Below are 23,894 nucleotides of genomic sequence, written 5' to 3' on the forward strand. Positions count from 1 at the left end.
TCAGTTCTGTAGAATTATTTCCATGTGGAAACATGGGCTTAGAGCTGCTAGTCTTTTGTTTCTTTTTTCAAGGGACTCTAAAAGTACAGGAATTTATATAAAGTATCTTATTTTTTCATGTTCACAATGGTTTTAATTAAATAAAATTCCGTGTGAGTAAAATTAAGCTTATCTAATGGCTACAAACTGGATCTTCAGTTTGTAACCTCTGTAACATGATCCATTTAAGAAAAGACATATAAACAAGAGCTTGCATATAGTAATTCAGTTTAATCATATCAATTCTTAAACAAAAAATTTCCTCCAAGAGACAATAGTTCACAGTAACTGCAAAGCTTACTCACAATTTTTAAAAATATTGGTCATGCTTAGCATTCAAAGAAGATATTATAGAATAACTGTAAAAACTTTTACCAGGAACATTAGCTTCTGACTTGAAAAATTACAAATACTGAAGCATTTTGGTATCAGACACAGTAGTTTTGACATTGTCTGTTCATTTGATGAGTTTCTGGAAGTTTGGAAAATTGTATCTCTATAATTGGATAATGCGCTTATTCTAAACTAAACATTTTCAAATGTAGAAAACAAACTAGCAAGCTACACATACAAAGAAAAGCCCTCTAAGACAAGCTTTCCACATGTTGAATGCCAGCATGTGCACCGTGAATCCTGGAAGACTAGAATTGATACGTACGCTTGGCCTGAAGTCTTACACCCCAGGCTCAATGATGGAGTTTGCATTCACCTACACATTAATGACAAACTCTGGGTTAGTGTAAGAGAAGCCAGCAAATTCATTTTGGTCCAAGTTCATGATGAAGAGTTTGTCAGTGGGGGTCAGTTCCACAGGCTGTCTGGTGAACTCTTTGTCGAAGTTGGAGGTGTCTCTCTTGTCTCTCTGCCAAATGGAAAGTAAACACATTAACACAGCATAAGAAGAAAGACACAGGACCAAGATACACCAGTCATTGGGTGGCTGATGCCGTCTCATGAGCAGAGTCAGAAAGAGCCCTGTGCTGAAAACTTTTAGCAGCTGCACTCCACGTACTAGCTTTCATTTCACATTGTATGTTGGCTTGGGGATAGAAACGTGGTGGAAATTTTCTAAGAAAAGAAATGTCATTGAATTTCTGTAAGAATTGTCATAAAGTGGGGTGTGTGTGTGTGTGTGTGTGTGTGTGGTGTATTTTCTTTGGCTTTAGGATGAATTGAATTGGAAGCTACTTATTACCATGCTTAATGTTATAGAAATAACCATTAGGTATAGCGTCCTGGAGAAAACCATTCAGTAGCAGCCCAGGTGGCTAGAAGACCTCTTTCTTTGAAAAGGTGAACTGCTGCCCATCTACTCTGCCCCCAAGAAGGCAGAATGACCATGTGGAGAAATCAGATCACTGCTTAATGAAAGGAATTGACCACTGTCAGCTCGAAAATCCACCCACAGACTAGAATTGGGTCTTTATCAGGCAGAAGTTCTCTCCAAAGACATTTTTAGCATGTATTTAGTCAACAAACTATGAGAGAAAACCCAAAGCTTAAAGGAAGGTGTGTAAGGGGAGCCTTAAAACAAAATAAAACAAAACAAAATAAACTCAAAGTAACTCGATTCTCCTAGTAAGTCTGACATTTCTTTTTTTGTTCAGTAGGGAGGTGGGGAAGAAATTAACTCCTGTTTACCAGCAATTGTTTGGGGCAAGTCTCACCAGGGAACATCAGAATGTGGGCTAATAAAGGAATCTGTATGATGCGCCAACCTCCTTAGGGTCCTTGCAAGCCTCTTGTCTTTTCTCATCATCACCACACCCACCTGGGGCAGGTAGAGTTGGAGTCCTCACCTCCTATATATGACATATGAGAGAACCGAGGCACAAGCAGGCAGGGCGGCATGCCCAAGATTTCAGAGGGTTCCTGATTTTTACCTGACAACATCGCTGCTACATAGGCCTCATCTCAGTCCCTCGGACTGGAGGGACAGCCCAATGGCTGTTTTATTACAAGACAACCAGAGAAGAAGGCCTTGGATTCACTAGTGCCCTGCACATTCCCGGGCTGCAGCCAAAGTTGTGTCAGATTATAAAGGCCAGGGGGTCGGTAAGTATTGACTAACTCATGAGCATTTGAGCCATCAACACTTAGAAAAGAAATGTCAGGTTTAGTGCCCTTTAGGTTTAGCCCCCTAATGGGCACTAGCTGTTAAGGATCTCTCATTGCTGGGTTCACTCTCCTTTGCAAACCACCTTTTACAAGACTTGCTTCTTTGTGGCTGCTCCCCTGAGATAGGTAAAATGTCTCTATGGAGTTCCCTCCTTACTCTTGCCGTGTCTGTGTGAGAGTCGGGGAGTGAGGTGGACACACAGGTCTCAGGAGTGCACGTGGGTATGTGTGGCTAGAGTGGAGCAGGTTAAGATGCTGACAGAGCTGTTTCCTGGGGTCCATCTCTACCATGTCCCACCTGCCCTGTTTGTCTTGTTCTGTCTGCTGTTAGCCTGCGGGGTGCTACAGGAATTTCCATCCCCCAGGCGCTCGGTGTGTTACTTCCGGTGTTCACAGCAAAGCTCGAATGTCTCCTCTTTAATATTGTCTGTGCATCTCTCTCCCAATCCCCATGAGTCACACTTTAGCATCCTTTAATTATCTTGATTGCACTTATTGCTTTCAGAAATTGTCTTGTTTATTTATTATTTCTCTCCAAGAAACAGTATTCTTGGAGAATTTCTTGGAGAGCAACAATAAACAGGGTCCTCATCAGGTTCTTCACTACTATATTTCCAGTGCCAAGAAGAGTGCCTGGCACACAGTAGGTTGTTTGTAATTATTTGTGGAATAAAGGAAGACTTGGGATATACCTCTATCCTTTTTACAACTTATAATTACCCCCGAGCCAGAAACTTTACTCTGAGGCAAAACAATGGAATGTATTCCCATTGATCCTAAAGGTCTTCCACATGGGCCACTGTCCCTTTTGAACCCCTTTATAAACTGAACTGTGTTAGGGCCCTTAAAGGTCGGAGAACTCCAGGACAGTGTGTGAGCTAAAAGGCAGGTACATTTGGAGCTAGAAGACACAAACCTGCCTTTTTTTTAGGTCTCCCCTGGTGTCATCAACCCTATTTCGCTTTCCCTGCCTGTGGGCATCTTAGTAAACATTACCTTCTGACCAGCCCCACCTTGGAAAGCCCTGTCCCCTTTGTTGTGCTGGTGATGGCTAATGCTTCAGATAACCACAAGGTCCAGACAGGACTTGCCTTTATGGACTTTGCCCTGTGGGCACATCCCCAGAGAAAATACTCCTGGATTTTACCACAGAAGTTGGGAGGGAATGAGCTTCTCTGTTGAGATCATTTCTTTGAGGCTGATAGCATCTGAAGCCACGTGAGAACAGTAGCACTCATCCAAGGAGGGTTATTAATTCTACTGACCTCCCATTAATCCCCCAAGAAGGCCCTTGTGGCTATGGCCCTGTCCTCTCTTAAAAAAACTCTGTTTCTCAGTTTCTTCTGCACTGGAAATGTGGATAGAAAAGGAAGTGGTAGAAATTCTGACTTTCCATGGAAAGTTTCTCTAAAAGAGATTTGACTTGAGTATCTATTTCTGCAAACTATTAAGCTTTTGAAAAATAATGGCAAGAATTTGGAAAATGTTGAGTGCATTATATAAACACACTATATTCCTTCCTTCCTTCCTTCTTTCCTTCCTTCTTTCGTTCTTTCTTTTTCTTCTTTCTCTCTCTCTCTCTCTTTCTCTTTCCATCCATCCTACATTGTTTTCTAAAGTTGTCTCAGATCATTTGTCAATGGCCTAGTGTTTCTCCATGGTTTTCATCTTCCTGAGAGCGTGTCCAAGCAAAATGAGATCATGAGCCAACCACCAGATGAGAGACCTCAAATCTTGCCTGTTGGTGGGCCTGGCTCAGAGATGCCTGTTGCCTTGCTACAGAGCAGAAAGTGCCCTGCACTGAGGATCAGGACACCCAGGTTTTTATCCCAGTTGACTGACTTTGGGCAAGTTCCTTCCTCTTTCCAGATGCCAGTTTCTCAACGATAAAGTGAGGGGGCTTTGCTCCGATTTTCCTCCTTCTCTAATTGCCTAAACTTGCCAGCTAGAACTTCCAGTTTGCTTCACCTTAGGTCCTGATTGCCACCATAGTGGGGACAGCAGGGACGATCCCCAAGCCTGAAGCAGGAAGAGGACAGAGAAGGATGAACTGCAGGAGACTTTGCCTAAGCAGAAGTCTAAACCCCATTTTTCCGTAAAGATGAGACATCTTACTTCAAGGACATTTGTCAAGTTGTTAAAATTTCCCTGATGGTCTCTCAGAAGCCCTGGAACTTCTGGAAATCACTTGAACTGTGATAAGAATTCTCTTTAGAGCTGCCTGAGAATAGCAGGACACGGCAGGTAAGGAGGAGGAGTCACCTGCTGTCTTAATCCGCTCAGACAGGAGTGAAATTTCTCCCACCCAAGGGTTTCCTTGGGCTTTAGGGAGCTTGCAAAGCTGTTTGCTAGAAAGAATATTTAGTCCAAGCTGGGAGGAGTGGTGATTTTGATAAGAAAATCAAGAGCCCCATTCATGTTCCCAGCTGGTCTCTAAACTTGACTTTGGGCTCCAATATCCTCGTTGGCTCTGGCCAGGTCTTCCCACCCCACTACAGGCCACTGGCAGCCCCTGAATGGGCCACAGCCCCCGCCTCTCTGAGTAGTTGAACACTGGGGCCGAGATTAAAGCTCCACAGTTAGTTCCTTTCTCCTGAGTTCCCTCCTCAGTTCCCACTTTGTAGTTTAGGTCCACGTTTTTCAAAAAGATCAGCTTTCCTTGAAATAGTATTTCTTCTTCTTTTCTTTTTTTTTTTTTTTATTGTATCTCGATGCTAGAAGAAAAATGGCACATAACAGAGATCCAGATACAAATGAACATTTCCACAAACATCTTGCAAAACAACATCAAAGTGAGGAATACAACCATCTTTGTTTCAAGAAACGGTGTCTTTTTCAGAGCACTTAATTAGCTTTCTAAAGCCAGTAACAAATCTAGACAAATCCCATTCCCGCAGGCCTGAGTCTGCTAGGCTCCGCAGCCGTCTTCTCGGTTAAATCAAAGCAGGTCGTCAATGTGGTTAATAACATTTGAACACATATTTTAAAGCATGTGTAACAATGTGAGTCACTTTTTTTTTTTTTTTTTTTTTTTGCATTTGAACATCAACAGAAACAAAACCCCAAAGCAAATAAAGTTCGAAATGCAATGTAAAACCAGGGCCCTTTTGGGGCCTTGCTAGAGTGACTGTGTTTTTTCAGGGAGTGGTGCCAAATGCCCTTTTCAAGTAGTTTGGGGATGAGAGTGATCAAAGACATAAAGTATCAGAAACTACAACACTGAGGTAGCACCCAAGCTGGTTGCCCTTTGACCCCTTGAAGTGCTTTTAGACTGAGACTGTCTAAAAGCACATTCTTGGAATTTTAGAACTTTGATAACTTTAACTTTGAGTTTAAAAAAATAACAAGTAACATTTTATTTTGAGCATGTTCTTTTCAAGGTCTGGTGCCTCCAGAACAGGTGAAATAGAGGGATTCCTCTTAGGCAAAGCAACCATACACTTGGATACAAGCCAAGCTCCAGGCCCGGAAGTAGAAGAGTACTGCTAACATCCAATTATCCACAGATTGGATGGTTTGGGGTGAATATGGCAGTGCAGAAAAAGAGGGAAAGAAAGCAGGCATTTTCTCTCCCCATTGGGTCTACTTAGCTGACATGCTGCGGAAAACAAATTGTAAGAGGACTTTGATAATGTGTTAATTATGCAGCTGCATTTTCCATAGGCCATCTGCATAATCCCATCTCATAGAGATGCTCCAAACTACCTGAGGACATTTGGGTTCTGAAACACTGTCACTCTAGTCTCATCAGAAAATCAAACATGGATGCAACTTGGCAATGAAAAACATAAAAATGTCACCACAATAGCCGTTGAGCTTGAATGACAGAAATGAAGGACGGAGATCTACACATCTACTTAGCTCTTGACTTCGGGTTTTAAAAATTCAGAGTTAACAAAGGAAAATCCTTCGAATTCTGATTGGTCAATATTCCTGATGACTTCCTGGTCGGGAGGTGTTAGGACTGGTGGATGGCGGGTGAAAAATCGGTCGAAGTTTTCAGCATTTCGCCCACACTATGAGAGGGGAAGAAAAGAACTTGTGGTGGGTGGGAAAAAAAACAAAAACAAAAGCCAAAATAAAACAGAACCTAGCATAATCGGGTGTGCTTCTCTCCAATCCCTTCCCTTTCAGAAACTCAGAGAGGTTGTTTCAAATGATCAGAAATGAGAGCAACATAAAATGCAAAATTCTCATGACCTTTGGTGCACGACCTTGGGTTCCCGACCTTCAGTTTTTGTAGCTCATGAGCCGTTCCTGGTGTCCTTCTGGGCAGTCAGGAGATGGATGGCAAAGGCATGAGATGGTGGGGCCAGAGGCATGTGGCATGTCCCCCCAACCCACCCCGAGAAGTCAGCCAAGCTCATCTGTTGGAATACATGGGATCAAGGCATCTGAGATGTTTCAGGGGGTGCAAGATGCAAAGTAATGACCCATTTATACATCACCTGGGAGATCCCAGTATTTATAGCAGCAGACCCCTCAAAGTGCTGTCCTCCAGCTCTCAATCAGGAGCAGTGGATGTTTTCCAACTCAACAGAATACAATTTATAAACTCCAACCAATGGAGGAAGATCCCAATGGAGATCTGGGTTTGATGCTTGCAACGCCTGGGCAACCACGAGGCTCCTGGTTAGCTGGAGCAGTCATTGACCATTAATTGCAACGTACCAGGAGGTAAATTCGGTCACTCCCTCTTCAATTAGGAAGGAGGAATGTGGGAGGAAATACAAACCATTGTTTGGTGAAGCAATCAGGTTCTAGAGAGAAAATAGTTGCCATTTCTCACCCATCCTGCTGGTCTTTCTATACAAAAAGGCCCCTATCTGAGGCAGAGTTATAACACATATGTGCATGTACATGTGTGTACGTGTGTGCATGCATGCACGAGTGCTCACACCTGTACATGCTAATTCCCACCTAATGAGAAGGGGCAAACCACTAATTTGGGGTCCCTTGTTCTTTGCCAGCAAAACCCATTTGCACAAAAGCTCTATGCGTTTCCAACACAGTAGCTATAGGGGGTAACCACAACCTAATACTATAATAGTAATAGTAGTAATAATAACCATGACTGTCGATATTTATGAATCATTTGCTATATGCCAGTGCAAAATGCTCTTTACTGAAAAGTTCTTTACTTGCATTACCTTATTTAATCTTCCCAATGGCCCTATGAAGTGGGTGTTATCATCTCCATTTTATAGATGAGGGAACTGAGACCAGGGAGATTATGTAATTTGTTCAAGGTCGCACAGTGAACCAATAGCAGAGCAAGATGAATCAGGTCCATCTGACATCAGAGCACAAGTTTCTGGCTCCATTTTACAAGCAGAGTGGCCGTGCACGGTGGCTCACACCTGTAATCCCAGCACTTTGGGAGGACGAGGCAGGTGGATCACGAGGTCAGGAGATTGAGACCAGCCTGGCCAACATGGTGAAACCCCATCTCTACTAAAATGCAAAAATTAGCCAGGCATGGTGAAGGGCGCCTGTAGTCCTAGCTACTCAGGAGGCTGAAGCAGGAGAATCACTTGAACCGGGAGGCAGAGGTTGCAGTGGGCTGAGATCATGCCACTGCACTCCAGCCTGGGTGACAGAGCAAGACTCTCTCTCAAAATAAATAAATAAATAAATAAATAAATAAATAAATAAATATTACAACTATGGTGGCAGCCTGGTGGCTGATTGACTAATGGAGTGGGGAAGCGGCTGGTGGGAAGACAAGGATGGGGATGATGAAGTCTCTGGTTTGAATAACAGAGACTGTGGTTGTATGAACTGAGAGAAAGTGGGAAAACTGAGAAAGATGATTAATTCCATTTTGAACAAAGACTTTGAGAGGCCAATGAGAGTCCCGGTGATGACCAGAAGAAGTCAGAAGCACAGGTTCTGGGCCGGGCGTGGTGGTTCACACCTGTAATCCCAGCACTTTGGGAGGCCAAAGTGGGCAGATCACCTGAGGTCATGATTTTGAAACCAGCCTGACCAACATGGCAAAACCCTGTCTTTAAAACATTAGCTGGGTGTGGTGGTGCATGCCTGTAGTCCCAGCTACTCAGGAAACTGAGGTGAGAGAATTGCTTGATCCCGCGAGGTGGAGGTTGCAGGGAGCAGAGATTGCACCACTGCACTCCAGCCTGGGCGGTGATGGAGACCTTGACTCAAAAAAGGAAAAAAAAAAAAAAAAAAAAAGCACAGGAGGAGAGAGCTCTTGAAAAACCTTTTTTTTTTTTTTTTCCAGCACAGAATATGGGGAGTGGAAAGAGATAACAAGAGAAATAAAAACTAGTGAGCACTTTCAGTGAAACAGACATTTGCCAAGTGTTTTTGCATATATGACCTTTTTCATTCACGTAACAACTCTGTGAAATAGATGTTTTATTTCCATTTGCCCATGATAAAAATGTCCCTTAAAGTGTCTTAGGACAGCACGAGGAGAACCAGGAGAGAACAGTATCAGCCAAGCTAAGGACTAAGAGGAATCCCAGGAGAAGGGCACTGGTATAACTAAAATATCTTTAAGAGGTCAAATAGGAGAGTTGCTGAAAAGGGATCATTGCAGTTGGCAACTGGGGTGATACTGATGAGAAATGCAGGGCTGCCACTGAACTTCAGTTGCTGGAAGAGTGAAGGTACATTGAAAAAGTCAAGAGGTGCATGCTCTTCTTCAAAGCCTTTTTGTTGAGGGAAGCAGAAGTATTTGCTGTGCATGCAAGGGACTGAGGTCTCCAAGAGCCTCTGCCTCCTGCTCACTTCTTATCTGAGTAAAAGTGAGTCTGGGGATGGGTGTGGTGACTCATGCCTGTAATCCCTGAACTTTGGGAGGCCGAGGAGGGTGGATCACCTGAGGTCAGGAGTTCGAGACCAGCCTGGCCAACATGGTGAAATCCCGTCTCTACTAAAAATACAAAAACAGCCAGGTGTGGTGTCAGGTGCCTGTAATCCCAGCTACTCGGAAGGATGAAGCAGGAGAATCACTTGAACCCGGGAGGTGGGAGTTGCAGTGAGCTGAGATGGCACCACTGCACTCCAGCCTGGGCAACAAGAGGGAAACTCTGTCTCAAAGAAAGAAAAAAAAGTGAGTCTGTAGACTGAATTCAAACCCCGGCACTATGCTGCCCACTATCTGTGCAATTCTGGGCAAATTCCTTAAAGTCTCAGTTTCCTCTTTTGTAAAAGGGGAGCAATTTTAATTCCTATCACATTGGGGTTGTGATATGAGGATAAAGTGAGAGAATGCAAGCAACAGGTACTGAGTATGTGATCAACGCATCATGGCTGCAAGTATTATTTAGTTCCCATTTTCTACTCCAAATCCCTACAGACAGATAGCATATGTTTCCTATAATAGGGCGGTTTCATGGTGTTTAAGTTTTAAATACTAAGGAAACAGTCTTGAAGTTTTAAATGACTCTTGTCAGACTTAAGGAAACCTATTTGTCATTCCAAGCTAAATTGCTTCTGCTGTTCTTGTTATCTTGGCTTCAGGTCTCAGAAAATGAGAACTCTCTGACACAGTATCAAGACCTGGGGTCTATTCTGCTGGCCAGTGGAGGGAAACTCCCACAGAAGGATGCCCCCTCAGGGTAAACTCAGAGTGGTTAGGATTGCTGTCCAGATTCATTTCTTTGTTTATTCATTTTCTCATTCAGACGGATTTCTTGAGTACTCACTATGTGCCAGGCTCTGTGCTAGTAGAAAATGATACAAAATCCATGCTTCATGGAACTTACATTTTACTGGGGAAGAGAAGCAACAAACAAACGAGACCGTAACTGTACATGTGAATATATATTTTAGTGCCAGAGAGAGATAAGTGATGTTAAGAAAAATAAAGCCAAGGCAAGGCGGGGTGACTCACGCCTGTAATCCCAGCACTTTGGGAGGCCGAGGCTGGTGGATCACTCGAGCTTAGGAGTTCATGGCCAGCCGGGGCAACATGGTGAAACCCCGTCTCTACCAAACATACAAATATTAGCTGGGTGTGGTGGTGCACACCTGTGGTCCCGGCTACTCAGGTGGGCTGCGGTGGGGGGATCACTCGAGCCCAGGAGGCAGAGGTCGCAGTGAGCAGAGATCAAGCCACTGCACTACAAACTGGGTGACAGAGTGAGACTCTGTCCCAAATAAAAAAAACAAAAAAAGTAAAGAAAAAAAAGAAAGGCCAAGGGATGGCGTGAGAGTGATGCCATTTTCAGTTTGGAGGAGATGACCTTTGAGCAAGACCTCAGTGGAGTGAGAGAGGGTGCCTTTTGGATGTCAGGACGGAAGGCACCCTAGGCAGGGGGAGCTGCAAGTGCAAAGGCCCCGACAGAGCTCACCTGGCATAGCCACCAAGCAGCAATGAGGTCAGTATGTCCAGAGCAGAGCGACCAAGGGGCCACAGAGTGGACCATGAGCCAGAGCAGCATCCTTGATGTCCTTGATGGACAGTGGATTTTCATCTCAGCTCAATGGGAAACTGCTGGAGAACGTAGAGCCCCGAATGACATGATGACGTATGTTTTGTTTTTATAGTATTTCATTGTTTTAGAGACATGGTCTTGCTCTGTTGCCCACGCTTGAGTCAGAGGCATGATCACAGCTAACTGCAGCCTCAAACTCCCGGGCTCAAGCGATCCTCCCACTTTAACCTCATGAGTAGCTAGGACTACAGGTGTACATCACCACGCAGGACTAATTTTTTTTTTTTTTTTGTAAACACGGGGTGTGTGTTGGGGGGGGGTCTCGCTCTGTTGCCCAGGCTGGTCTCGAACTCCTATCCTCAAGTGATCCTCCCACCTCAGCCTCCCAAAGTGCTGGAATTCCAGGTGTGTGCCACCAAACCTGGCCCTGACTTACATTTAAACAGGATCACTGGTGTGGTGTACAAGGATAGATTAAATGAGCGGGGGACAATAATGCAAACAGTGCAACCAGTGAGGAAGTAGTTACAATAATCCAGGTAAGAATGACGGGGGCTTGAAGGAAGGTGATTGGTAGGGGGGTGGAAAGATGCATTCAGATGTGGGGTATGTTCTGAATTCAGAGTTGACAAGATTTGCTGATGGATCGGGTGTGGGGTATGAGAGGAAGAGAGGCATTGTTGGTGACACTGACATTTTTGACCTGAGCTATTTAGTGAGAGAGGAACATGAGGAGTAGAGCCTACTTGAGAGGGGAAATTTAGTACTTGCTTTCCTTTATGATAAGTTCAAAATTCCAGCAGACAAGTCAAGGAGTCCCCTCAGCTGTGGGGATTGCAGAGGTTCGGGGAGCTAGACTGGTGGCCATGGCATCAGGGAGAGACTGCCGCAGTCATCCACAGGAGAGGAATGGTGGCTAGGACGGTAGAAAAGGGAGGTGGAGCAGACGATAAAGAGGTGCTGGTGGCAGGGACTGCTGGTATGGCATCCTGGTGTGGCTATAAGGCAGATCTGTGCGTGGTTTTCTTTGGCCTGGGTGTTGGAACCCAAGCCAGCCGGTGTAGGAAGCACATTAGCTGAGACACGAAGCCTCTTCAGGGACCATTTTTCTTTAAAAACCATCAATTTCCCATCCACGCCAGAAGGCTGTTGCTTCGCCTGGGCCTCCCCAGAGGCTGTGATGGGAGACAGTGAAACAGCTTCTGGCAGCTCCACAACCTCCCTCTCCCTGTCCCCCTCCCTCCTGTCTCAGAGAACAATGAAATCTTTAAGTGAGATAGCACAGAGGAGACGCAAGAACGGGGGTTAACCAAGGGGGTGCGATACAGAGGGAGTGTGATTTCCCTGCTAATCAGCGGCTTACCGGGCTGGCAGATCACAGCCTCCCTGTTAAGTGTTTCTGTGTTTTTCAAATGGAGCTGTCACTGACCATTAGCTTCAAGAGCGCTCCCTAAATGGAGACGTCAGCCCTTGGGAGACACAGCCCAGATCAGCTTCCTGCCTGCTGTGTCCTTGAAGTATGGGCAGCTCGGTGGCTGGGATCTAATTAAAAACGCACCATGGATTGCACCTGCCTCTCCGACTTGTCTTGGGTGAACACTTCAGCCTCACTCAGCTTACAAAAAAAAAAAAGAAAAGAAAAGAAAAGAAAATCCGACCCCCTTGTCATCAGGGTACATCAATGGGGCTCCTGGAACAGGAATGGGGGCCAGAAACCAACAGGGTTATTTAAACCACAAGCACCTCTTTCAGGATGAAGGAGAGGAGTAAGAAGGTTGATTTGTTGAATTACACTCCTGAATTTAAGAATCTAGACAGCTTGAAAAGCTTATCTGTGACCTGTTACACGTAAGCTCTTTTTCTTTTTCTCTTCTCTTTTAATTTGTTTCATTGAGTTAGTAACAGAGTCTTGCTATTGAATGTGGAGTTGGCTTGGTCACCACTGCCACAGGGATCTCTTTTTTGTTTTGTTTGGTTTGGTTTTTTGAGACAAGGTTTTGGTCTCTTGCCCAGATTGGGGTGCAGTGGCGTGATCATAGCTCACTGCCACCTTGAATTCCTGGGCTCAAGGGATCCTCCTGCCTTGGCCTTGTGAGTAGCTTGGGACCACAGCTGCGCACCACCATGCCCAGCTAAAGGGATCTTTTAAAGATGCTGACTGGGTTATGCCATTTCCCTGCTCTTATCTGCAATAGCTCCCCATTGCCCAAAGCCCACACTCCTTAGCATGGCTTAAGGGGCCATTTAGGACCTGCTCCTGGACACTTGGTCAACAGCCCCTTCCCTACCCATGTCCCCAACCCCCTGAGACACCCTCCAGCCATACTGAAATATTTCCAGTTCCTGGAACACTCATGAACTCTTGGAGGTGACTCCAAGCCCTTGCACGGGCTATCTCCTCTGCCAGGAGCACTTGCTCCCACTCCTTCCCCATCCATCCAGCTATCTCCTGTGCATCATTTCTGTCTCCACAGCAGTGTCACTTCCTCCACGAGATTTTTCCTGACCTCTCCTCTATACTCCTGGGTTTATCCCATCAAGATATAGGGCGTTCATCAAAGAATCCTTAGAGAAAACAAATGGGAATCTACTATGGACCAATAGGGAAAACAGTTAAATAAATAATGATACATCTGTTTGATGTATTACCATGCAAAACACTTTTAAAAATTAAAAGAAGATGTAGGAGAATATGAAATGACAAAGTTATATAATTACTAACAGTGTGTACAATATCTTTCCATTCTATAAATTATATACACAAATGTATATGTAATATCTGTACACATTTTATACACAGGCTTATGGAGATTAGAAGAATTACAGATGGTTTTAATCTTTTTCCTTTTCCCCTTTATGCTTGATTATATTTTTAAAAATTTACATAACAATCAGGTATTATTATTATTTTGTAATAAGAAAAGAAGCTGTGAAAGCTATTTTAAATGAGAGAGCAATTATCATGGAAGCAATTGAAAAATAGAAATAAAGAGAATGGGAGTATTTGGGTAAACTGTTAAGGTTAGCCTGATGCCACTTTAACATGCTTCATCTTAGTAAAACACTCTAAGGCAGCAGGAGGATCGAGTGAGGCTAGGGGTGTGAGACCAGCCTGGGCAACATAGCAAGACCCTGTCTCTACAAAACATTTAAAACTTCTCAGGGCGTGATGGCACATGGCTGTAGTCCCAGCTACTTGGAAGGCTGAAGTCGGAGGATCGCTTGAGCCCAGGAGGTTTAGACTGCAACAAGCTATGATTGTGCCTTTGCACTCCAGCCTGGGTGACAGAGTGAGACCCTGTCTCAAAACAAAATGAAACAAAAAAACTCCAAAACAAGAGGCTGCTTTGAGGTGTTTTTTGGTGCTAAGGGATAATGAGGAAGGCTAATATTTGGGTCTTGTAGATCCTCTGCCTAGCAGCATGCCGGATGCTGGCGATACATAAGAGGGTACCTGTTCTTGTCCCCATTGAGCTTAAGGTCTAGCAGAGGACACAGATGCACACACAGGCCACTGCATGGGACCATGGGACAGGTGCTGCCATTGAGCACAGAGAAAAGGAACCCAAGAAGGGCCAGGAACACTGTCTGGAGGAAGCGACTTCTCACTTGAGTGGGACCTGCAAGAGAGACACTGCTTCTTTGGAAGAGGAAAGGAAAGAGCTGGAGAAGAAATGGAGGTAAAAAGAGGGTATGGACAGGGTAAGATGGTGGAAGAGAGGATAAGGCTCCTCCCTGCTGCTGTTGTCTAGCCAAGTTTGATAACATGAGGCTAGTGGCTCAGGGAAGCTACCTGCCTAGCCTCCATCAAGACACCAGGGCACCTTCAGGATAACAAGACCAGAAGGTCACAATGAAAAGACATCCAAGTTACATAGCCTAGGCAAAACGACAAACGCATCTTTCTTTTTTACATGTGCACATCCAGTGAAACGCAGGGTCGTTTCTATGCCTTCCAGTTTCCCACAGCCAAACACAGGAGGGACCCACCCAGGAACAATCAGATGCACAAAGCTGCCTACACATTTGATCATTTAAAAAAGTCGTTTGTGGTCTGGGCTTTGGCAGAAAAAAAGAGAGACTGGAGTCTTCTTTTTCTGCTAATAGCGAAGGTCCCTTACAATCAGGGATCTTTTACCTCTTATGTTTATTTAGGGAGGAAGTCAGTAGGAGAGGGGTCTTTTGTGTTTGATACTAAGTCTGTTTCGTTTTGCTCTTGCTTTTCTGAATTTTCATTAAAAAATAATATCCAGTGTTTTGATTTCCTCCAGATCTCAGTTTAAATGGCACCTTGTCAGAGAAGCTGTTCCAGATCACCTTCAAATAAAGTGGATCCTCATTGTTCCCCCCTGTTATTCTGTATCAAGATATCCTGTTCATTTCTTTCACAGAAATAAAATCTAGTATATCTCAATCTATAATTATTAATATATGTTCATTCTCTGTTTATTGTCTATGTTCTCATCTAGACTGTAAGCTACAAGAGAGCAAAGTCACATCTGTTTTATTCACCACTGCGCTTCTAAGACCCAGGCACAAAAAATTATCAAATGGACAAATAATAGTGTATCTTAAGCACTAACTATGAGCCAGATACTGTGTTAAGTGTTTTGCAAGCATTATCTCCTTTAATCCCCCCAAAAGCTCTATGAAGTCCTTGCTGTGCAGTGAGAAAATGGGTTTAGAGAGTTTAAGTATCTGACCATGATTTGATCCTAGATTTGACAAGAGATCCAGACTCTTCTATCATTCTCCTACATTTATCGCAGAAACCAACAAGCTATTAAAAAGCACCAAGAGGCGAGGCATGGTGGCTCATGCCTATAATACCAGCACTTTGGGAGGCCCATGTGGGAGGATCACTAGAGGTCAGGAGTTTGAGACCAGCCTGGGCAACATAGCAAGAACTTGTCTCTACAAAGAATTTTTAAAAAATTGGCCAGGCATGGTGGTGCATGCCTATAGTCCCAGCTGTTCAAAAGGCTGAGGCAAGGGGAACCCCTTGAACCCAGGAGTTGGAGGCTGCAGTGAGCTACTACCGTTTCACTTCACTCCAGCCCGGGTGACAGAATGAGACCCTGTCTCAAAAACAAAAAACAAAAAACAAAAAAAACAGTAATTGTAATAATTTTTCTTTTCTTTTTTTTTTTTGAGATGAAGTCTCACTTTGTCACCCAGGCTGGTGTGCAGTGGCGCCATCTCGGCTCACTGCAACCTCCACCTTCCGGGTTCAAGTGATTCTCCTGCCTCAGCCTCCCATGTAGCTGGGACTACAGGCGTCCGTCACCACGCCCAGCTAATTTTTGTATTTTTAGTAGAGATGGAGTTTCACTATGTTGGCCAAGCTGGTCTCGAACTCCTGACCTCGTGATCCGCCCACCTTGGCCTCCCAAAGTGCTAGGATTACAGGCATGAGGCTCTGCGCCTGGCCATAAAAAATTTTAAAACACACAAAAGACTCCTTCTTAATCCTGCCACCCCAAATCTCTGTATTATGTTAACATCTTGGTCTGTATCCTAGATGGCTGATGAACAGATGAATGGATATTTTTTAGTTTTTAGACAAAGGTGGAATCATGACTCTGTTCTTTTCCTTGCTTTTTAAGAGAAACTAGATGAAATACACTCTAAACATCTTCCCATGTCAACAGAGTATCTTTTTTTTTCTTATCTATTCTTCACCATTCATCGTAAACCCACATTGCTGGCTTCAAGTAAACTCACCCTCAAAGAGTTATTATCCCTTCTATTTGCCTATCTTTTTATAGCTTTGATTCCCACAAGGCTGTGAGATAGGCAGGAAAAGGATTATCTCTACTTAACAGATAATTTTAAGAGTTAACAGTTTGTTCCGGGTCATATGGAGTCAAGTAGGAGAGCCAAGATCCAGAGCCCATCTGTTCAATTCCAAAGCCCGTGGGCTTTCCATTACATCCCATTGCCTCATACTATGTATCTGATTGTGTGGCATGGACTTAAAAGTTAAGCTGACCTGGGTACCAATCCTGGCTCCAATAATTCACAGCTATACAACCTTCAAGCAAGTTAGCTAAGTCCCCTAAGCTCAAGTTTCTTGTAGGATGGGGTGAGAATGACCTGATAAAATGCACATCAAATACTTAACGTGGTAGCTGGTGGCTGCTGCTGAGGGCTGACTGACCTATTCCTGTCCAGTGAGTAAGTCTGATAGGGCTGTGCTCTGGCTTGAAAGAGGTCCTGTAAGCTCCGCCAAACCCCAAATTCCTACTCATATTCCCATCCCAATTACAAGCAGAATGAGGATCTGACAGTGCTACTCAAGACATAGAACAGAAACCTTCCCACTTAGCCTGGTACATCATGACAGGAAGCTACAAGACAAAGCCAGGCCCTGGGGCTCCCAGTTAGAGGAAGTGAAAAAAAGACATGTACCCTGGGGAGCAAAAGGGATGTGTTTCCAGTCCCACCCAAGCCTCACTTCCTTAGAAAGACATTTCAAGTACATTCACACACCATCTCTGCGCTGTTTTCCATATGCCATTTGGTGGGGGGGCGGGGGGCATTTTGTGGTTATTTTTAAGAAACTGTACTTGTAACAAAACTAAAAGTAAGCTTTCTCTTTTCCTTTCTGGGTCATGAGCAGGTCTCAACCCTCCAAATTCAATTGTCACTGGAAGTCTTCGTGGAGTTGGAATTTCTATCGGAAGTGGCTGTGAAGGCAGGAAGAACATCAGCAAATGTGGTGATACGGTTTGAATGTGTCTCCTAAAGTTCATGTGTTAGAAATTTAATCCCCAAGGCAACAGTGTTGAGAGGTGGGAACTTTTGGAGGTGATTGGATTAATGTTATTACTGTGGGAGTGAATTTATTTAAAAATTAAGTTACCCTCTCTTGTGTACTCTCTTGCCATGTGATGCTTTCTATCAGGTTACTACACAGCAAGAAGGTCCTCCCCAGATACAGCCCCTGATCTTGGACTTCCCACCGTCCAGAACCATTAGCCAAATACATTTCTTTTCATTACAAGTTATCCACTTTTTTTTTTTTTTTTTTTTTTTTAGACAGGGTCTCTCTGTCACTTGGGCAGGAGGATTGCTTGAGCCTGGGAGGTCGTGTCTGCAGTAAGCTGTGATCACAACGCAGCCTTGACCTCCCAGGCTCAAGCAATCCTGCCTTAGTCACCCAAGTAGCTGGGACTACAGGCATGTGCCACCACACCTGGTTAATTTTTGTAGTATTTTTGTGTGTAGAGACAGAGTTTTGCCACGTTCCCCAAGCTGGCCTCAAACTCCTGGGCTCAAGTGATCTGCCCACATTAGCCTCCCAAAGTACTGGGATTACAGGCATGAGCCACTGCACCTGGCCCCAGTTTCAGGTATTCTTATAGCAGCACAAAACAGACTAAGACAGACACACAATGTAATAAAAATGAAGGAGAAGAGGGGCTTAAAAAGGAGGAGTTACTCTGCATTTATCCTACAGATAAATTCACTTATATAGGAAACTAGGAAGCTATTCAAAGGGTGATGTAGAGTTAGATGTGCAGATAAGAAACAGTCTCCAAGATAGAGGGGAATAAAGCAAGATACAGAAATTGTATACAGCATGCTAACATCCTTGTGTGTGATGTAGACTATTTCTGGGCCTGAACACATCTTCTCTAGAAGGTCACACAAGAACCTGGTTGCAGTGGGTGTCTCTAAGAAGGAGAATCAAGAAGCCTAGCTAGGAGCCATGGGTGAGGGGAGTCTTAATTTCACTTTGTAGCTTTTAATGCTGCTTGAATATTTTATTTTTTCACATTTTTTCAAAGGGGAAAGGATTAGAGCACCTAATAATACAGTGAGGTCAAGAAAGACGAGACCAGCTTATGAAAGGAGGCAGTTTTCAGGTCACTGATGACTCAATGAGAAAAATATCAATAGGATGGTGGGAGCAGAAGCCAGATTGCACCAAACTGAGGAAAGAATAAATTGTCAACAAGTGGAAACAGCAGGAACTGGCAACTCTTTCAAAAGCGTATTTGTATGCAAAGTAAGGTAGGGTAGTAGTCCTAGCAGTAGTAAGAGTAGTAGTAAGGAGGATTCCCAGGTTTGAGGTAGGGGATTTTTAACATGAAAAAGACATAGCAGGTTTATGCACAAAGGAGACAGTCAGGATAGAGTCAGAACGGACAGCTGCTGTTTTTGCCCAGCCATCAGGCATTCATTGTCTTTTCTTCTAGTGACAGTGGCTTTATTTTTCTTAAAGGAGATATTCCTTCTCTTCTTTCAAAATGTATGATTTAGATAGGACATTCCTTCTCTTTTTTCAAAATGTCTGGATTAGATCCAGTTCCCTGGCTAAGAGGGGCAGGTGACCCAGGCCCAACTAATCAGCTTATTCCATCCCCCCGGTGCAGTAAGCGATTCCCCTAGAGATGGGCATATGACCCAATGTCTTCCAAAAAGATTGAGTCCTAGGCTGCTGGGATTTTATAAAAAGGAAGCCCTTTTTTTAAGGTAGAAGCTGCAGCTATAATGGGACATAAGTTGGGAGTTGCTATGTGCCCAAGAAAGCCTTCTGAGAATGAAGAATGAAGTCAACACAGTGGGGAAAGTAATCCTAAGGGATATAGAAAAATGTTTCCCTGCTGGCATTGCTTGGGACCATGATCCATCTACATCTGAATACTAACTATCATTATATTTTGCTTAAAAGTCAATTTAAATCAGGCTCCTATTTGAAACCACAGGAACATAAAGAAGTTGTAGACACAGACTAAACAGGGGAGATAAGCAGGAAGGATCGAGAGGGTGGAGTCCAGAGCAGGAGTGAGGGTAAGTCTCACATGAGTTGAGGGAGGGAACACATATTTGCTAAGACAGAGATGGAAGCCAGGCAAGGAGGTCAAGATGACTATGGAGGTGCTGGGAGGTGGTAGGAAGCTGAGGGCTACCAACCTGTGGCACCCGTGGGTCTCAACCTTCCTCATGATTTAGGGCAGGGATCCCCAATCCCTTGACCATGGACCAGTATCAAAATAACAATAAAAATAATAAAGTCCTGTATCCATTAAGTGGAGCACCAGATTATTTTGCCATGGTTCTGTTATATTCCCTGTGTAAGTCACTTGGGCAAATCTCTAGGCCTCTGCCCATCTATAGAATGGAGCAGTTAAATTCCACTTCTAAGGTCATCTTTCAACTATTGACTTTAATTATATGATATTTCAGTAGTTATTCCCAGACAGAAGCTACCAGTTTCATGCCCTCTCCCAGTCTGTGGCCTTCCCATCTACCATTTCAATTCAAACCGTTGGCTTTTCTGCCAGGGGATATCTCAAAGTCATGTATTTGGTAGGTTCTATGGTTGACTTGCCCCCACAAAGTTCATGTGTTAGAAAATGAATCTCCAATGCAACAGTGTTGAGAGGTGGCACCTCATGAGGATTTAACATCGTTATCTTGGGAGTGGGTTCCAGATAAAAGGGATGAGTTTGGCTCCCTATCTTTCCCCTGCATGTGCACACACATGTATGCATATGCATATATATGCACATACATGCACACACACACATGTGCATGCATACTCTCTCTTGCCCTTCACCTTCTGTCATGGGATGACACAGCAAGAAGTCTCTCACCAGACGCAAGCCCCTCACCCTTGGACTTCCCAGCCTCCAGAACTGTAAGAAACAAAATTTCTTTTCTTTATAAATTATCTAGTCTGTGGTATTCAGTTATGGCAACACAACATGGACTAAGACAACAACTGATTTAGGAACTTCACTTGGCTCAGGAACCTGCCAATTCCAACCACTAAAGGGAGCCTCGTTTGATCTGAAGTTTAAATGGGTTCTTCATGGGTGTGTAGCTAGGTGGAGAGAGATAAACAGACTCCAAGCTATGTGTCCCAAATGGCTCTTGGCTATTTGTTTGTCAGCATATAAAGGTAGGTTGATATTTTTATTAAGATCTCTGCAAACTCCACACACTGGATAACCCACAAGAACAAGCAGAACTGAGCAGGGAAACCTCTACTCCTTAATGAGCCTGTCTCAACTGCCTCATTTCAATGCTGCCATGCCCTTCTTTCAGAGGTTAGTCAATGTAGGCTGTCTTTGTCAGCTTCAAAATCAAAGCCTTAAGGAACAAATAAGATTCGCATCTTTTAAAATCCTGCCAACCAATTATAAAAGGTGTGAACATGCTACTTATTTGTTGCAATATTTTAAAATAAATTTCAATCATTTGAATTGTAAGAATACTTAGTCTTTTTCTATTATGTAATAGACACCATTTGATGGTGTTATCATGACTCTCTCCTGTTACCACAACCACGAACCTTACCGGGGCTCGAAGTGCTTCTAATAAGCTTTACAAGGGTCTTGGGACAGTGTACAGTCCAGGGATCAAGTCCTGGCTCCTCCACTTTCCAGTTGCCGGACCTTGGATGAGTGCCTTAACTTTTCCAAGCTCTAGTTCCTCATCTGTAACGTGGTGATAACCTTACCTTATAGGGTTGAGAGAATTAAATGAGGCAATGCACGGAAGGCAGTTAAAACAGTGCCCGATGCAGACAAAAACTCAATATATTTTCTAATATATTTGAACAGTAAAGGTTTTATGAAAATTACTTTAAATCACAGTTTTCAAAAAGGAATTGTTCTCTTGAGTATTTGATACTTTGGGGGAGTTAGGTTCTGTGCTTAAATAAATCATATTGAGTAAGTGTTAGATCCTTTTCTTAAGCCTTGAATTTGGAGTTTTAACAGCAAACATACAAAGGTTACACTTTCTGGATTCAATTCAGAAATGTCAGCACATCAAACACACACATTCAGACGCACACACAGAAGCACTTACTCATACAGTGTAAAGGGCAATTGGGTTTGGAAGAGAATGTCACATGAACAGAATCGCAGCTCATTAAAGCAGTACTTGAAGCTTTTGACCTCAGCTACATAAACAATGTTTTCAGATGACAGAATTGCCGAGAAACCAAGTCCTATGAGTATGATTTAGTTTCTGAAGCAGTTCAGCATTTAGACTCTCAGAGGATACGGGCAATGGGATGTGATCAGTTAACCCATGTAGTATTTTGGAAATGATACTAACAGAGCATAGCACAAGGATCTTTGCAAGCTACAAAAGTTTGCTAGGTTTTCAGTCTTTCCTAATGTGCAGACGCCTCAAAATTATGGGTTTTAAGTAAAGGGCAGATAAGAATTGGTAACAAGAGCAGAAATGATTGGAATCAGTCTGTCATACATGTGGGTTTGGAGTTGGCGAGGCCTGACACAGGCTAGAATGGAAGGAAAGAGGGAATGAGCATTCTAGAGATGTCTAGACAGGACTGGATGGTTGCTCCAATGTAAGGAGCAGAGGAAAGGGGCTCTTAATGTCTACTTCTCATCAAGTTGTACTCCTCGAGCCCTGCTCAGAGAGCATTGACGATCAGATCCATCATATTTTAGAACACTTGACAATCTGGTTGACCATATTTTAGAACAATTGATGATCCGATTGATAATATTGTAAAAGACTACTAGAGCCATGTTTACTACTGGGAAGATCATTGTACACACACTCTAGCGCTTAAGACTCCACAGGTGCCAGGCACAGTGACTCACGCCTGTAACCCCCAGCACTTTCAGAGGCAGAGGTGGGAGGATCACTTGAGGCCAGGAGTTTGAGACCAGCACGGGCAATTAATTAAAAACAATGAAAACACAAATAAATAAAAAGCAGAAAAGACTCCAAGGTCTCTAATGAAGCCTGCTTAACTTTCTCTTCCTCTTCATCTCACTGCTTCTATGCTGCTACCCAGGTTGTCTTTGGAGGCAGCTGAATCCTTGTGCCCTGGGCTCATCCCCTTACCCAATTTTCACAGTAAGCCTTACATTAGGTGTTATGGAGCCTTTCAGAGGAAGAGTGACAGGACTTCATTAAGCCAATTAGTGACAATACATGAATGCCATCAAACTCTCCATTAGGCATTTCAATTTGAACATATTACCTAGCACATCTTGTCCTGTGACATTATAGCTCCATGTACTATTACTTCTGCAACAAAATATGCTCATCCATGCCAAAGACTCAATGCACCTTTTGCTACAAGTCAGCAAAATTCTCAACTGGATCACCCAGACACAGAGGAACTCCCTGGGTACAGCCCTCAGCCACTGCACCCTTTGCATCGACAGGAGGAAGTCCAACCAAGTGCACAACCATGTCCTCCTGCTCTGTGCCCTGCAAGCCAGCACTCTGTATCACATAAGCTTTCCTGACAGTCTATTTCATTCATTCATCCTATTGCTACTGGGACCAAACTCTTGGCTACCATGTTTTACACTTGAGGAGCAATCCTGTGGGTCGTCTGCAGGGACTCATGTTCATCGGTGCCTTCATGTCCCCATGAGACAATGACTGAGTGCCTACAATATGCCAGGAACTGGGGAGGACCTGAAGATGCCAGCTTGAGGGTTCTCAAACAGCTCCAACCTGCCCAAGTTCCTATCACCTTTTGCCTGGATTATGGCAAGAGTCTTAACCAGTCTCCCTGATGTCACCCTTGTCCCTACAGCACTCAGAGTGATCCTTTAAAAACCCAAAGTCAGAACATGTTATTTCTTGGTTCATGAGTTGGAGTAAAAGCCAAAGATCCTTCAGTGGCCTGTGCTTTCCTTTCGCCTCTCTGATCTCACCTCCTTTTCCTTTCTCCCTCAACCCCTCGGCTCAGCCACCTGGATTCCTTGCTCCCCCTTGACCATGCCAGGCAAGCTCCTGCCTCAGGGCCTTTGCCTCTGCTACTACCATCCAAATCACTCTCCCCTCTACCCAAATATATACATGACTCCCACCTCCCTCATCTTCCTGTATTTGCTGAAATGTCATTTTCTCCACCTACTCTATTATATGGACATCTCCCTGACCTGGCTCTTCCAATCTCCATCCCTACTTCAGCTTCCTGCATAATGTTTATCAACTTCTGATACATTGTATATTTCACTTGTTTCTATGTTTATTATTTTGCCCACTCTCCCCAGAATATAAGTTCCATGAGGGCAGGGATCTTAATTATTTTTAGTGCTATATTCCCATCACCTAGAACAGTACCTAACCTCATCACCCACTGAATGGATGACTCAATATCTGACAACATCCCCACTGGAGGACAGAACTAGCACATGCTTCTTCCCAAGCCACTGCTCCATCATGCACTCAGCGACAGTCTGCCCTTTAGTACCCAAACCACCACCTTCCTCCCACCACATGCTGACTAGCAACAGCCTGCTGTGTGCCCTGAACAATAACTTCACCAGAACATTCTATACTTAACTGTATACACCCCTTCACTACAGTCTT

At 43.9% G+C, this 23,894-nt stretch overlaps 1 protein-coding gene across 2 annotated transcripts in view; it reads right to left on the reverse strand.

Moving 5' to 3' along the window:
• Positions 1–250: 250 nt before the first annotated feature.
• The window catches only part of PRKCB (protein kinase C beta), a 391,108-nt gene continuing 367,464 nt past the window's right edge, over positions 251–23,894 (reverse strand). The window contains exon 17 of one of the 2 annotated variants that reach the window (XM_033217733.1): positions 251–901. In XM_033217733.1, coding sequence (XP_033073624.1) covers positions 749–901 — 153 coding nt within the window. In that variant the 3' untranslated portion in view covers positions 251–748. Of the gene's footprint in view, positions 902–3,709; positions 6,174–23,894 lie in introns of those variants that run through there. The other variant, XM_033217732.1, reaches the window with a different exon arrangement.

This window comes from Trachypithecus francoisi, unplaced genomic scaffold, assembly GCF_009764315.1.
Source record: "Trachypithecus francoisi isolate TF-2019V2 unplaced genomic scaffold, Tfra_2.0 Lachesis_group10, whole genome shotgun sequence".
Lineage (NCBI taxonomy): Eukaryota > Metazoa > Chordata > Mammalia > Primates > Cercopithecidae > Trachypithecus > Trachypithecus francoisi.